The sequence below is a fragment of the Hylaeus volcanicus genome, chromosome 2 (genome assembly GCF_026283585.1).
Source record: "Hylaeus volcanicus isolate JK05 chromosome 2, UHH_iyHylVolc1.0_haploid, whole genome shotgun sequence".
In the NCBI taxonomy this organism is placed as follows: domain Eukaryota; kingdom Metazoa; phylum Arthropoda; class Insecta; order Hymenoptera; family Colletidae; genus Hylaeus; species Hylaeus volcanicus.
This window is the reverse complement of record NC_071977.1, coordinates 30,128,319-30,143,494: the sequence shown is the minus strand read 5'-3', so window position 1 is coordinate 30,143,494 and position 15,176 is coordinate 30,128,319. Positions and strand designations below refer to the sequence as shown.

At 46.2% G+C, this 15,176-nt stretch overlaps 1 protein-coding gene across 16 annotated transcripts in view; it reads left to right on the top strand.

Moving 5' to 3' along the window:
- LOC128872117 (potassium voltage-gated channel protein Shaker) overlaps positions 1-15,176 on the top strand; it is a 198,828-nt gene that overhangs the window by 166,921 nt on the left and 16,731 nt on the right. For all 16 annotated transcript variants that reach the window (XR_008456103.1, XM_054114480.1, XM_054114477.1 and 13 more), the window contains 3 exons: positions 5,013-5,136; positions 9,353-9,618; positions 10,524-11,167. Coding sequence is in view for 15 of the 16 variants with exons in the window: in XM_054114480.1 (XP_053970455.1) it covers positions 5,013-5,136; positions 9,353-9,618; positions 10,524-11,167 (1,034 nt within the window). In the remaining variant the exon portion in view is untranslated. The remainder of the gene's footprint in view (positions 1-5,012; positions 5,137-9,352; positions 9,619-10,523; positions 11,168-15,176) is intronic.

Here is a 15,176-nt window from a genome sequence, read left to right as displayed (position 1 = left end):
GAAAGAGCGCGTCGCCACCTTCCACACAATATGCAACATTCTTTTACGCTAATATATTCTTGCGTTTATACGCGTCCTCATCCCACGCTTTCATTTGCCATAAACGCACGGACATCCGTTGTCTATAAGAGTGTCCAGGGTGAGTGATCCAGGCTGGTTTGCGTTTTCTACGAAGATTCTTTCGAGAAACGCGATAACCGAGCGTCGGAGGTGCAAGCGCGCGTTTTCTTCGGGCACATCTAATCCGGAGCACGCAGGGATAACTGGCGTATTCTTTGAGAACGTTTCGGTGTTTGTATCGTTCCGTTAGACGGTCGGCCGCGTGATTCTTCTCGATGGCCAACGACAGCCGCGTGATTCTTCTCGATGGCCAACGACAGCCGCGCGCACGTGCTTTCTGGGTCACGGTACAAGACGACGGACTCGCTATTTCCGCGAGACGACGCGCTATTTTCAGTCGCTCTTCGAATACGTGGGCTCCGGAACGAGTCCTTTTTCCCTGCACGCCGGTATATCCCCCCCCCATCCCCATTGACGAGTGGAAATAAACTCTCCCTCGCGACGCTAACAATGGAAACGGTTTTCATTCAGTCTCTGAATTCCCTGTATCTTAACAGAACCGGGATCGCGAGCCGGGTAAACAGAGAGACGCTCCTCCCAATTAGGCGACGTGAAAGTTCGGGATAACAATCGCGGTTCCTTCGACTGCTTCTTAATTGACTTCTATCGACGATCGTCCGCGGGGAACAATGCCATTGTGAACCCGGCAACAATAACAAACCCGTGCTCGATTTTAATTCTCATTTTTGTCTTCGGTCGATCCTCGGCCGGAGTGTCGCTATTGTGTTCGAAATACGCGCTATAGATGGTAACGAGGAGGTGTCGAATTAATCCTTTCAGAATGCCGCGCTGTAGGTGTATACGGGAGCGTTCGTACGAACCGAGAACTTTATGAAGTTAATACAGCGTAGCGATTATTCGAGATTCGGTTTGTTTCGGGGGAGACGTGTTTCGAAAACGCGGAGTTCAAGGTACGAAAGTGACCTTTGCCTTTTAAAGTAGAACTGGAAGATGATAAAACTCAAGTAGAACTCAATTCGACTCAATTCGACTCAATTCGAAAGAAAAACGAGTCTCGTCCGCGATTCCCGTCTTCCGACGGATCGATCGACCGTCGATACGCCGTCGTCGGTTCGGGGATAGTTCTCCGGTCGAGAACGAGAGAAGCTCGTTTCCGCCGTTCGTTCCGTTAACTCGCGGGAACGAGAGAAAACACGTGCTCGTCGATGCAATCGCGCTCACTAACGGCGTATCTATTTTAGCGATACGTCAGGCTATTCTCAGTTACGCTCCGAGTGCACGGAGTGCATCGACTGTCATCGGCGCTCTAGGAATAAACCATCCGTCACGTTGAACTGATTCGACGCGCACGTTAGATTTGCCGGCCCGATATTTTTCTTCTGTCTTTGCCTCGATGCGAGAGATCGCCTCGCGCCGCTACGCGTTTCACGTCTCCCGTCACGGCCAGACTTTGATAAATAGTTGGCCGTTGTCCCGTCTTCGGATACGTAATTAAACGGCAAAATTGAAATATCGATTTTTCGCTACGACGAGCTTTTCTACGAGCTTTTCTACGAGCTTTTTCTACGCCCGGCGAATGGAAGAAAATCGAATGGAAGGCTGTCGCGATGGGAAATCTTGGAAAATTCCGCGCGATGCTGTCTCGAGTTAAATTTTGAAATACTACCGAACGCTATTCGTGATTTCGTACACAGTCGGTCCCATAAATATTCCCTGTATGTCTATCGAAGACACTTGTTTAAATTAAGTAACAGGTTCGATGCTTCCAAATAAATATTCATTATAAATGTATGTATGTAGTATCCGCGCCTCGCGTACCCACGAATAAGGAGTCGAACGACAACACGAAACGTAGGGTGCGGGTTTGGTTGCGTAGGTAAAGCGGTCGACTGTGGTCCCGAGGTTCGTGGGTTCTCGAATCCCACGTATATGCGAAAAGTTTTTTCGTGTAAATATTTATCAGGGAAGATTTATTCGATAACGTGAAACGCAACATTTAATTTATACAAATTTCATTAATAGAGATAAAGGGTACGATAGATAAGGGATACTTATGAGACCGCGACTGTATATCGAATAAATTTGGTTAAAATCGCGATTACGTAAAATATTGATTCATAAAATCGTAAGTCTCGTTCGTAGACTACCACGTAGCGCGAATTTTCACGTTTAATATCCATGCAAATGGGTCCATCCAGGTCCCTTCGGAGGTAGGCGGCGTCGTTTAGCCGACGTCGCGACGGAAACCATCATCGGTACGAGTGTCGCTAACGCGAAATACCGTGCACTCTCGGTACGAGAGCACCTTTGAGGTGGAATTTGCGGCAGGCGTGAAAGGTTCACGAACGGGTAGCATCCGGCATCGAGCACCGGCTACCGCTAACCAACAAAGAGCTTTCAGCTCGGAAAATTCGTCTAGCACGGGCTCTCTTTTGTTCACCGAGCCTTCCACGACGATTCACCAGCCGAGAATCGTTGCGTTCCAGGGGCTAATCTGTCCTTTATCTTTCGCTGGAATCGCTCAGCGACCTTCCCGGAGAAAAGCGAGAAACGTTTGTTCGCGACGCGTCGCTCGACGGCGTCGCGTGACGGGAAACTCGACGCCTTCGATGACGCCCGACGCCGATAGTATTTGCGACGCGAGTAATTATCGGCGAGTCTATTCGAGAGATGGAATGTTTTTACATCGCTAATTATTAGAAACGCTTTAAATAACGATTATTATATTTGGACGTGTCGTCGGCTTGTTTTCTCTCGACACGTTGACTGCTGCCACGTCACTCGTATGTACGGTGTGTTAGAATTAACCCTTTGCACTCGAGAGGTGACTACCAGTCACCCCTAGGTTTTCTTTAGATTTAATTTCTTTGGAACTCGAAGCGTAAATAAAATGATTGTCGTTGAGGCAAAGGTGACCCGACTCTCAAATCTCAAATTAAGGATCTCATTTTCGAAGTTAATCCAAGCTTAGCATTCGCGACAATAGAATGCTAAGAAAGCATCTAGAGTTGCTGATAGATACAAGAAAAAAGGCCTCGAGTGCAGAGGGTTAATGTAAGAACCGGAAATGGGAAGTAGACGAGACGATTCCGAACAACAATTTCCTTTGGAAAAATGTCGTACGGTGCTTCGTTTTTGAATTATTAACGAAAAACCGCGGACCAATCACAGCGCCCGAGTAGCCCGCGCTCGACCATAGATGCTCGGGCCAGCCCCTCGCGCGATTGGTCGGCGGTTTTTCGTTAATAATTCAAAAACGAAGCACGGTACGACGTTTTTGCAAAGGATAGTTTGGTTCAGAATCTTTTCAGCTACCAGGTCTTGCGCTAATTTTAGCACACTCTGTATAGGAATTTTCATTAAGAAATGAAACAATTAAATCTGAAGATCAAGTTTTAAAGAAAACAAGTCTGGCCAGGCTTCGTAAAGTTTGACGGGGTTATAAAAACTTGACGCAAATGTTAGATTACATAGCTTCCTATTGTACTAAGAACAAAACTCTGGCTTCGTAAAAGTATCTTCGCGAGAATGCCCGGCACCGATAGTATTAACCGAATTCGAATGCAACTATCGTCGAATCTACCCTGCAGCGAATCTACAGGTACGCAACATTGGGACACGTTGTTCGATCGAGAAACACGAAAGGCAACATTTTGGCGTTGACCCGCCGCGGAATACTCTCGTCGGAGGAAAGCCGAGAATCGACCCAGCGCCCTCTCAGCACCGCGAAGTGGAGCGTAGAGACTCTCTTTGGCGGCACGTCTCGCTTCCACTTTTCATTTTCTTTCTCACGTCTTGCTACTTTGCTCGCGGAACACCTCGACGCCGCCTCTCCACGATTCTCGCCTTGCTTGGACGAGAACCGGGGAAAGCGCGGCTCGACGTTTCCCTTCCGACGCATTCGGAGACCTTTAAAATCTTTCGTTTAGATCGCAACTGTAACGTCCCTGTAACGGTATACGGCGATCTATGACTCGCTCCACCATTCCAACCGATCGTCGTAACAGTACCAGCGATCGAAACGAAATCTGACATAGACAGACTCGGAGGAACTGAGTTCAAAGGTTCCCATCGACGATGTCGAAGCTAAAATGTAACCCCTGTACAATCGAACTTCCGAGCAAGTTTTCGATCCAACCAGAGGATCGAGCGATCCGTCGTTCGGAATTCCTGAACGACGATCGAACAACGACGTGTCCGAGGCAGGCAGATCGTTGGCGACGAGCCTGATACTCGTCGTTTCCATTGCTCACGGAGGTGCGTTAATTACGAATTCGTTTGGCACTCCTGTTTGTCGATCGGCGATCGGTCCCCGAACTTTTTCATCGAAACGGATCCGCAGCTTTCTTCGTCGACGTGAATCACGCAAGTCTTCCGATGGTGTACGTACCAAGCCAGCGAACGACTCGACGATCCGTACGATTCATCGTGAGAATTCCCACTTTACGATCCGTAACCGGTAGCCGTTCGATCCCCCCTCCCCTCCCGCCGCTCCCCCACTCTCTCGCTATTTCTCTCAGCCAATCGCAGTAGAGTCGTTTAGCGGCGTAGCGATTTTCCACTCCAGTAGCCGGACAAATTAACGAAGAAATCCATCGTAGGAACGTTAGCGCCTTCCCCGTTCGCCAACGATTTAGCGATCGAGTAGCTCGGTCAGGATTTGATTCTTTGTCGATTCTGTCACTTCACCGATCTGTCAAGCTATCGCAGTTCTACTAGGCTGCCGACCTAGCGGCTTACCGGTCTAGTAGCTCGTTAAGAAAATAGCTTGGTATAGGGCCTGTTAGTACAGAGGTAGCGCAACCTAGTTTTTCGTTTCTACATCCTATATATATATATAAGATGTTGTACAGTGTCTCGTGTGTGTATATACGTGTACGTATCGACACGGCCGGGAACATTTCAACGACGCGGCCGTCTTTCTTTTTCAGATCGCTGCCGAAACTCAGCAGCCAGGACGAGGATGGGCCGAACCCCCACACCCAATACACAGGCGTCACGCACTTCGAGCCCATACCGCACGATCATGACTTTTGCGAGAGGGTCGTCATCAACGTAAGCATACTTTTGTTCCTACTTGAAACGAGACTTTGGTCTCGTCGTATTCTTCGCGAGTGTTACCAATCGACGCGCAAAAGCGTACGGCGTAAGGTCGATGTCGGCAAGTAGAAGTGGCCAGTAATGGACAGACGCGCCGAGGCGAGCGTCGTCCCTTTCTGACCTCTCTCAAGCAGAGAGAGCCTCCCTGGCAGGACCAAATCAGCGGAATCATATCGGACTCGGTGGAATATTTAGTACTTTGTACTAATTTGTACCAGCAAAAGAAATTTTGTACCTGTTGCCGTTTTCAAGAAAATCGTAATATTAATATTAAGTTTGCAGCGCCACATTTTTCTCGTAAACGGTAACAGGTACAAAATTTCTTTCGGTGGGACAAATCAGTACGAAGTAAGTACCAAATATTCCACCGAGTCCGATACGATTCTGTTGATTCGGTCCTGTCAGTTTAAGAGAGGTATCTACGGAACTGTCGACGTCGCCGTCGAATATTTCGAAAAGCAACGCTCGTACGAACAACGTTACTTTCGTTACGTTTATTCTATACTTTCGTTACGTTTATTCTATACTTTCGTTACGTCACCGCCTTAACGACAAGGTGCGAGCGAATGAATGAAAAGTACTTCGCGTTCCTTCCGCGACCGTATTCAAAAGGGAAAAAATTTCTAGCGCGGACGTTTCGTATCTCTTCCACTCGGAGCTCCATCGGGACGTCGAGATGATCGAAGTCGAAATTCAGCGCGTCGATGCCGTGCTGTATATTCCGTAGAAAAAAGGAAAACTACCGACCCGTGAATTTGACCGCGATTGTCCCGAACAACGGAGCGTACTTGTCGTTCGTCGCACCAGAAAAAAGAAAATAAAAGGATCGAAATGAGAAAGAGGTGAGCGCACTCGCCTTCTCTTTCTCTCTCTCTCTCTCGAAACAAAAGAAAAAATGAATTTACTCCGTTTTCATGACGAACGACTCGATTAAGCTTGGGGATCCAGGTTCTGCGTTGTATCTCATTCATCATTTTTTTTTCTTTTTCTCTTTTAGCGACGCGATCGAATACGAAGAGCTCCGAGAAGAAATTCTCTATCTTTCTCGAACGTTGCACGAAACGCTGCCCGTACTTGCAGACGCGGATGCATACTTTTCCGGACTCTATGCCGTTCTTCTTCGTTTGTATTTCTTTCTTTCCGACGAAACAAGATTATCTCGAGACACGAAGCGACCTACGGAAGACCGTACGCTGGCAAGCGTCCAAGTTCGTCTTGGAATCAGGGGCGATATAGTACCAAGGTCGTATTGTGTGAACGGAATTATCCGTCCTCGTGGATGACACAACTGCATTGCGCCAATTACAGTAACCGTTCGATCGAGATCTTTGAAAAATTCGCGGTACCGATCCGTACCGAATTCCTCGAGTCCCTCGCGGTTCAAACCACGGTACGAACTTGGACGCGCACCAGCCGACACGGACGATCGTTTATCCGTACTTTTCACGTAGTTTCGAACACTGAATTCAATGGTGGAAACGAAAAATGTCTTTTGGATTCAAAAAAAGTTTAAACATTTTTCTGTTTGCCACATCATTGAGCTCAACGTTAAAAACCGAATAAAGGTACAAAATGTCAGAATTCTGTCCCGACTAACTACCGGTAGCTAGTTTTTGTGGCGGCGCCCGTCCGTTAAGTGGCTAACCGGTTTTGCCGTGGTAGTAGGTTTAATTCTTTAATTATCCGAGCAAATCGAATTTCTGAACGACGAAGCCAACTCCCGCGGACGCGCGCCACTACGGTCGGTCGGTGTCGTCGATAAGCCGAGGCCCCGTCACGACAGTTATAACCGATACTTCTTCTTTTTCTTCTCAATCGTCCTAATGGTGGGACGCAATTACCCCAGTTTCGTTTATTAGTTTTCCGCTGCAGCGAAGAGGATCGAAAAGAAAGCCGTTCCTTACGAGCCAAAACAAATCACCGTCAACCGTGCTTTCCGTTTATTCCCGACGGTTGACGTTACGTCCAGGTGTAACGACCACGAACGACGCTCGTTAAATCGTCACGATCGCCAGCGATGCACGACGACTGCTTTTGGAAAGCGTTTGCGATCGTTTCACGGCGTTCGCGAATAACAAGTGTATTTTCCATTCGTCGCGTACGTATTACGTGTAAGATCGGAACAACCAGCTTTCCTGGGTGTGTCCACTCCCTTTACTACGTACAACGAGGTGTTGCTCAAAATTGATGTGAATATAGTTTGTTTACTATTGTGCGTGGTGGCGGTGGTAAAACACAAGCCGTATTTCGCTTAAAGATGAGATCGCATTTTTTTGTTCCTATTTTGTAACATTTTCGGTAATACTTCATACTTAATTACTGCTGTCAATTTTTTAATCATGTAATCGCTTAGTATAACTTTCATTGGTAAGTATGCTTTTACTTTTAAACTTATTTGTTGTTCGTGTAAAAATTTATTTACTTCAGATGTAAATGTAGTCGAATTTTGTATTAAATCATCAGACTTTAATATAGTATTAATGAGATGTTCTGAAAAGCTTTTTTTTCTTAATCTCCCATCTTTCCCTTCATTTCCTGGGACATTTCCCATTAACTTCCCTTCATTTCCCTTTAATTTCCCTTCATTTCCTGGGACATTTCCCTTTAATTTCCCTCCATTACCTTACACGTTTCCCTGTAATATTCCTCCATTTCCTGGTATATTTCCCTTCATTCCCTTACACAATTCCCTTCAATTTCCCTTCATTTCCTGGACCATTTCCCTTCAATTTCCCATCATTTCCTGGGACATTTCCCTTTAATTTCCCTTCATTTCCTGGAACATTTCCCTTCAATTTCCCATCATTTCCTGGTATATTTCCCTTTAATTTCCCTCCATTTCCTGGTATATTTCCCATTAAGTTCCCTTCATTTCCTTACACAATTCCCTTCATTTTCTGGTACAATTCCCCTCAATTTCCCTTCGTTTCCTGAGACGTTTCCCTTCAATTTCCTGTGCAACCTCTTCGCATATCATGTCCTCCTGATACCAAAACGTAAAATCGAGAAGAATTCTGATACGTACCGAAAATTGGCCCCTTGAGTTAGGCAACCCATACTTACAGATACGTCGGGCCGGTTGCCTGCTCGTAGGCGCAAACGTGCCACCTCTTCGCATATCATGTTCTCCTGATACCAAAATTCAAAATTTGGCCAGAATTTGATACTTACTGAGTTGCCGCTTTGTTGAACTTGTGAACGCTGCCACTTTGTTGAAGTTTTGAGCGGAGCAAAGTTGACGAGAGGTGTCAGGAGGTGATAGGAGATGTCGAGAAGTGTTAGTAGATGTTAGGAGACATTAGGAGATGATAGAAGGTGTCAGGAGGTGTTAGATGTTGAGAAGTGAACAAAAATATAATTGTCTTCAAGTAGACGCAGTATATGCCCCTGTTTGATGGCAACCGAAGTTGGTCAGTTTGTAGCCCTGGTTGTTACGTTGTAGGCGCAGAGGTGCCCCTGTTATGCGACAACCGAAGGAAGGCAGTTGGTCGGCCGGTTGCTATATCGTAGGGCGCAGAGGTGCCCCTGGTATGCAGCAACCTATACTGACCTGCTTGTCGGATCGGTTCTCATCTCCTAGGCGCAGAGGTGCCCCTTTCGTGCGGCAACCATTCGTAGCTTTCGTGTCAGTTCGGCGGTTGTCATCTCGAAGTTGCCGCGTACTCGATTGCACGACTACGTTGGATAAAATATTTAAAAAACTAATTGCAACTGTAATTATATCAAGTTTTACTTTACTTTTATTAATGCTTTCTGTATACGAGTTTTGTTTCCACTAGAACAGTTGGGAAAGAACGACGTTAACAGAGTTCCGATTTTCGTAGACTTTCCAACATCTAAATAAATAATAAAAACATGTACCGTGCACCAATCGCGCGAAGGAAACATATAGGTGCTCGATATCGAATTTCGAGCTTCGAAACGAACTACGCAAACGTTCCTAGCTATAAAATGTCCACCCTGAAAACGAGTGGACGGCCATCTATCTGGCATCCGTTAATTCGATTTTGCCGAGGAAATTAGCGAATCGCTGTCGAAAGCTGTTTAAGCTGGGTAAGACGCATCGACCTGGCGTGCCAATTAGTTGGTGACCGGGTGACAAAAGGGGATTACGGGTAAGGATGGGCTGCGGCGCACCAACATAATCGATTATCGGTTTCGATCCCAACAGGTGAGCGGGTTACGGTTTGAGACGCAGCTACGTACGCTGAACCAATTTCCGGACACGCTCCTTGGCGATCCGTCACGGCGGCTCCGATACTTCGATCCGCTTCGCAACGAGTACTTCTTCGATCGGAACCGGCCTTCCTTCGACGCGATACTCTACTACTACCAAAGTGGCGGCAGGCTGCGTCGTCCGGTCAACGTTCCTCTCGATGTCTTTTCCGAAGAGATCAAGTTCTACGAGCTGGGCGAGTTGGCAACCAACAAATTCAGGTACGAAAGCACCGTGTCTAGAACGACCGACGATGTTACCACGGCTGGATTCACGATACATCCATGCGGAGCATCGTAGCACGTTTGCTTTTAAAAATAAGACGAAAAAACGATCGAGGCAGAAATGCGCTCGATTCGATTAGGCAACGTGCCTTGGATCGTTCATTCGGGAAAGTAGAATGCAAAGAACGAGTAGTAATATCGTGAAATTGTTATTTCATGAGTTTTGTTGTCGCGAAAACAAAAGGGGGGAAAAGGGGGCTAGAGAGTTTCCAAATTTCCCCCATTTTCATCATCGGCACCGCCTACACCCAGTTATTTTTTTCCTTCGTAGCGATAGGGATCGCGCGATCGACTCGAAGATCTCTCGTTCCTCTCCCTGCTTTTAAAAAACGTACCGTTTGCCATAAATATTAGGTTGCTACGAAACTAATGTCTCGCGAAATAGCGAACTTCTGAAACAGCGGATTTCTCGTCTTGAAGCTAGCGCTTTCGGATTCTACTCGCCGAAATATAGAGGATTATGTAAAACAAAAGAGCCTCAACGATATTTTATCCCCCGAAGTAGAATTCAGCCCAGCTAGGAAAGTCAATTTTGAAATTGGATTAAAAAAATATGTAGTTTGTAGACAGCGATAGACATTATTTTCCTGCCAACCTAATACGTTCGAGTGTATACAGGGTGTACCGTAATTCGTGGTACGACTGAAAAGGGGGGGGTAGCACCTCGTCGAAAGGTAAGTCAAGATCGTAGACTAAAGTTTATCTTCGAACGAGAATGAATTGTTTTTAAAAATATATTTCTCTTAATTTTCACCCCGACCTCCGACTGTATCATGAATTATGGGATACCTTGTACGGGCTGAAGCAACAGCACAATATTTAAATTGTGAACGAACGCGCAGGGAGGACGAAGGATTCATCAAGGAGGAAGAGAAGCCGCTGCCAGCGGACGAGTTCCAAAGGAAGATCTGGCTGTTGTTCGAGTACCCGGAGAGCTCGCAGGGCGCCCGGGTGGTCGCCATAATATCCGTGTTCGTGATTCTCCTGTCGATTGTGATATTCTGCCTGGAGACCCTGCCCGAGTTCAAACACTACAAGGTCTTCAACACGACGCTGAACGTCACGAAGATCGAGGAGGACGAAGTGCCGGACATTACGGACCCGTTCTTCCTAATAGAGACTATTTGTATCATCTGGTTCACGTTCGAGTTATCGGTGCGCTTCCTCGCCTGTCCAAATAAACTGAACTTCTTCCGTGACGTAATGAACTTCATCGACATCATCGCGATCATTCCTTACTTCATCACGCTCGGCACCGTGATGGCCGAGAATGGGGAGGATTTCGATCTACCTAAGGCGCCGGTAAGCCCGCAGGACAAGAGCACGAACCAGGCCATGTCCCTGGCGATACTCAGGGTCATCAGGCTCGTCAGGGTGTTTCGGATATTCAAGCTATCCAGGCACAGTAAAGGCCTTCAGATCCTCGGCCGTACGCTCAAGGCCTCCATGAGGGAGCTCGGCTTGCTCATCTTTTTCCTCTTCATCGGTGAGTTTCCTTTTGTCCTGTTGCTATCTTCGCTGGCTTTACGATGTTTTACTTGTTCTTCTAACTTATGTTCCTTACGTTCGACGAATCTGTTGTCGACCAAAGTTCTGTGTGACTAGCGGCCGCTTAGAATTATCGAGCTCAGGGAGAAGAAAGTTCTCTAGACGGTGTGTGGATAGCTCAATCGGTCCGACCGGAATCGCCCCGGCAAATGAGCGATCAACGTTAGAATCACCGTCCAGCTATTCGATCGGCTAACTCGTTTTCTCCCTATAATTCGAGTCACGTGGCTAAGTCTACGCTACCCATCGAAACGTTTAGGTACATCCGCGCAATTTTCACAGTTCTCGCGCCAAACAGCCGCGCCCGTACTTGCGTTCTTTTCTCGTTCGTTTATTTCGCGAATCTCGAGGATTTCATCACGAGGATAACGTGCCGCAGGAAACGTTAACGTTACGAAACTTGGAAATATTCCGCCCGGTTGGTACCACGGTCGCGCGTGCAAGATGTACCGAAAGTTTTAAACGGTAGCGTAGCTTCGTTCGCACGAAGAGGCGTGCTTTGAACGCGACTTCCGCTTCGATCATGTTTACTTCCACCGAAACTTCAGTCGTGTTTGGCGTCTGGGAACGACAGACGCTCGTTTACCGGTGAATTTTTATATCCTGATGCCGCGGATACGAAGGACGAACGGGAAACCGGAAATCTGCTATTTAATTTACTCGAATCGACGCCGCAACGACAGACGAAACAGGCCACGGTAAAGTCTCCTTAAACGAACAGAAACCCACTGGGGTACAGAGCCGCCTGTGCGTGCGAGACAAATTTATCGCCCCTTTCCATGATACGTGATTGGTAAATTACAACAAATATACATTATACATTATATAATTATTTACATATTAACCCCTCCGAGCTTTGGCTGCCACAAAATTTTCAGTTAGGTCACTAATATTTCATGTATCTAGAACGTCATTCTCAATAGATATAATTGAAGAATCAGTTAATCTCGACTCAGTTAATCTTGACTCGTTGTAGAAGGTAAATAGTTCTTGATAATTTATCGTTTGGAAAAATGCCTTTCTCCGGAACCTACCAAAACAGACAAAATCGAAGACGAATTAAGTTCACCGCTGCATAGCAGTAAATTCAACTCTATTTTAACTTCCAAAATACCGACAATCGAGACTGTCGATATATTACATACCATTTTCAAGCATTAACGATTTCGCACACAACTTTTCGGCAGCTGGACAAGCATAGTTTGAGCTCTCGGTGTGATTGAACGATTCGTTACACCTTAGTCGTAATGCATAGAAAGTACGCAAACTCTTGTGGCGATATGGCGCCCGTGTGCGACGCACAACCTGCCAGTGATGGGCAAAACCCCAGGCTTCGAATAAATCTTAAGTTTATTCGTACGTTTGTCTCGTTTCCTCTTTTGAAAATTTTCCAAAATTTTATTCGCTGTTCTTCTCTACGTTCGAAGCCCATCGGCGAACATCAGAAAATATACAAACTTCTGCGATAAACGCACACGAGTTCAGTTCCAAGCTTGCACGTGTAAGGAGACTTTACTGTAGTCCGTGTAATCATTGGCTCGCATTTTGTTCTCGAAATCAGGGACGTTACGACGGAACGGAGAACAGCGTCTTCCACCCTCCGAAGTGATTAGGCTATATTCTCCTCGTATATTTTGGCAAGGGGGTGGCCTCCCGCGAACGCACGACAGATTTACTACCCCCCGTTCGTCTATCGATTTTTAATTCAGGTCCCGGCAAAGTTTCCAGCGATGTCCTTGCCAACCTGCTTTTTCGAACGCGAGTCGAAAACGACACGTTTTAACGGTCCCCGTTGCTCTCGACGCCTTCCGATTGGTAGCAAACGCATCGCTGGATGATTTCGCACTGTTCGATTCGCGGTCGACGATACGAAACGTTCGACCAGAAACGGGAACGCCCGAATGTCTCCTTTATTTGATTTTTTTCTTTTTCTTTTTTTGGGACGATACGAACGAATGCTTTCCGACGTCATTTTACTGGTTCCAAAGAATGAATACGATCGCCGACGCGGTACGAAAGCTTTTCGCGATGCTTGTTGTGATAAGTTTATAGTCTTAATCGTTTGCCTAATAATCTACCTTAAACTTTTAAATGTCTACAATTTGTTGGAAATCTGAATACGGCTGCGAAAAAAGAAGCTGTCGGCAAAGAATTACTGTCTCATAACGATCCGTGCGACGCGTCGCACGTAGGCCTGTCGCTTATAGGTTAGATGTTTCGAAAGGGTTCGAGCCACTCTATCGTATAGTCGGCGACGCGATGATGCTGCGACTCTCCGTAACGTAAAACGAATTGGACAACGTTTAGCGAGCCGCGTTCCTCTCGAATGGCAGAAATCTGTGACGCTAGGTGTACATTCGCAAATCATCCTCTTATAGTCACCGTGCTAGAGACTCGAAGAAAGCCAGTTCGATGTTTGATTTTAAAGTCGGAATATGTATTCGCGGTCAGCTTGAGGGCAGAACACGTATCTGTTACAAGATGCAAGAGACGTCGGAATGAATGGCTTTAGGAAGAAATGAAAAAGAGAAAAGAGATTCGACGATGTCCGTATTCTCGTACTTCGCGAGTAGATGAGCGAATCTGTGTGTCAGTTTTCCATCGAACTTGGACGTTCGTGGACGGGAACTGTTTAACGAACGACCAACGAAGGCTTTTTCTTTCGGAGACGAGTCCGATGAGCGAGGCTCGAACGAAACTGTGGAAAACGACGACGGCAAAGCCGGAAACAACGTCGACAGATTATCTTTTTTTTTTCGCATCGTCCACCACGTATACGCTCGTCCGGGCCATCGAATGAATAAGGAATACGGAACTATGCACCACGTGGAAGTTGTTCGCCGATTGAGGATCGCGGCGAGAAGAAATGAATCGCATGCTGTGCGTAAGGGGCAGCTGGCAACTTTATCGCTACGATACAACCGACCCCTTTTATTCAAGTCTCGCGCAGGGTTTTTTGGCAGAACATCGCATCACCCAGGTCTGTCAGCCCCCCTACAGCCCAGATTTGGCTCCCTGTGACTTCTGGCTTTTCCCAAAGCTAAAATCGCCGTTGAAAGGGGGGAGATTTCAGACCGTGTGGACAAGATTAAAGAGAACGCGACACGGCAGCCGATGGCGATCCCGAAATGAGGACGTTCAGGACAGTTTGAAACGTGAAGGGGAACGTCGGGATAAGTATGTCAGATCCCAATGGGAGTACTTTGAAGGAGATTAAGGCGCCATTGTCCTAGGTCAGTTACTTTCTTTTAAAATACTAAATAGCTGGATAGTTTTCCGGGTAAAAAACCTCGTAAATATCGAATTGAAACTACGAGCACGCGATTCGATTTATAAGGGTATGTGATAAATTGTACATTTTGTTCCCTGCTCTTGTTGCTGATTTTCTCGTTGGCTTTCTCGTTTGAAATGATACTATTGGCGAAAGCGTGTGTGCGTGCGTGTGGGGGAGAGCGAGAGAGAATGCATCCGAGTACAAGCGTTTTTCTTAAAAATTGATTACACGTAGCTTCCGTGTGAAAAAAAAACCTGAACCGACAAAAGTACACATAGGTAAATCTAGTATTTATCTAGAATTTAGTATTAAATCAGTATTAGTATTAGTCAGTAAACACAGCAAAACCTAGGTAACTTAGTTTTATCTTTTTAGCTGTTGACTCTTATCGTTTATTTTCCAATCTCTGAAATCGTCACATTTTTGTACATTTCCTCATTCGTACTCTTGTAATATATTATTCGACATGTTACGGTGAATGTGATGAATGCGGTGATTATGCATAATCCCCGTTCAAGTTGGTAAACGTGATAAATAATGGAACATTTATCAAATTCTTGATGCATATGCTGCCTACACGGAAACGCTGTCTGAGTAAGTTTGGGGTAGTTGCGATAAATTATGAGATATTTATCAAATTGACGATTTTATATAATCCTCCGACTAGTGATCG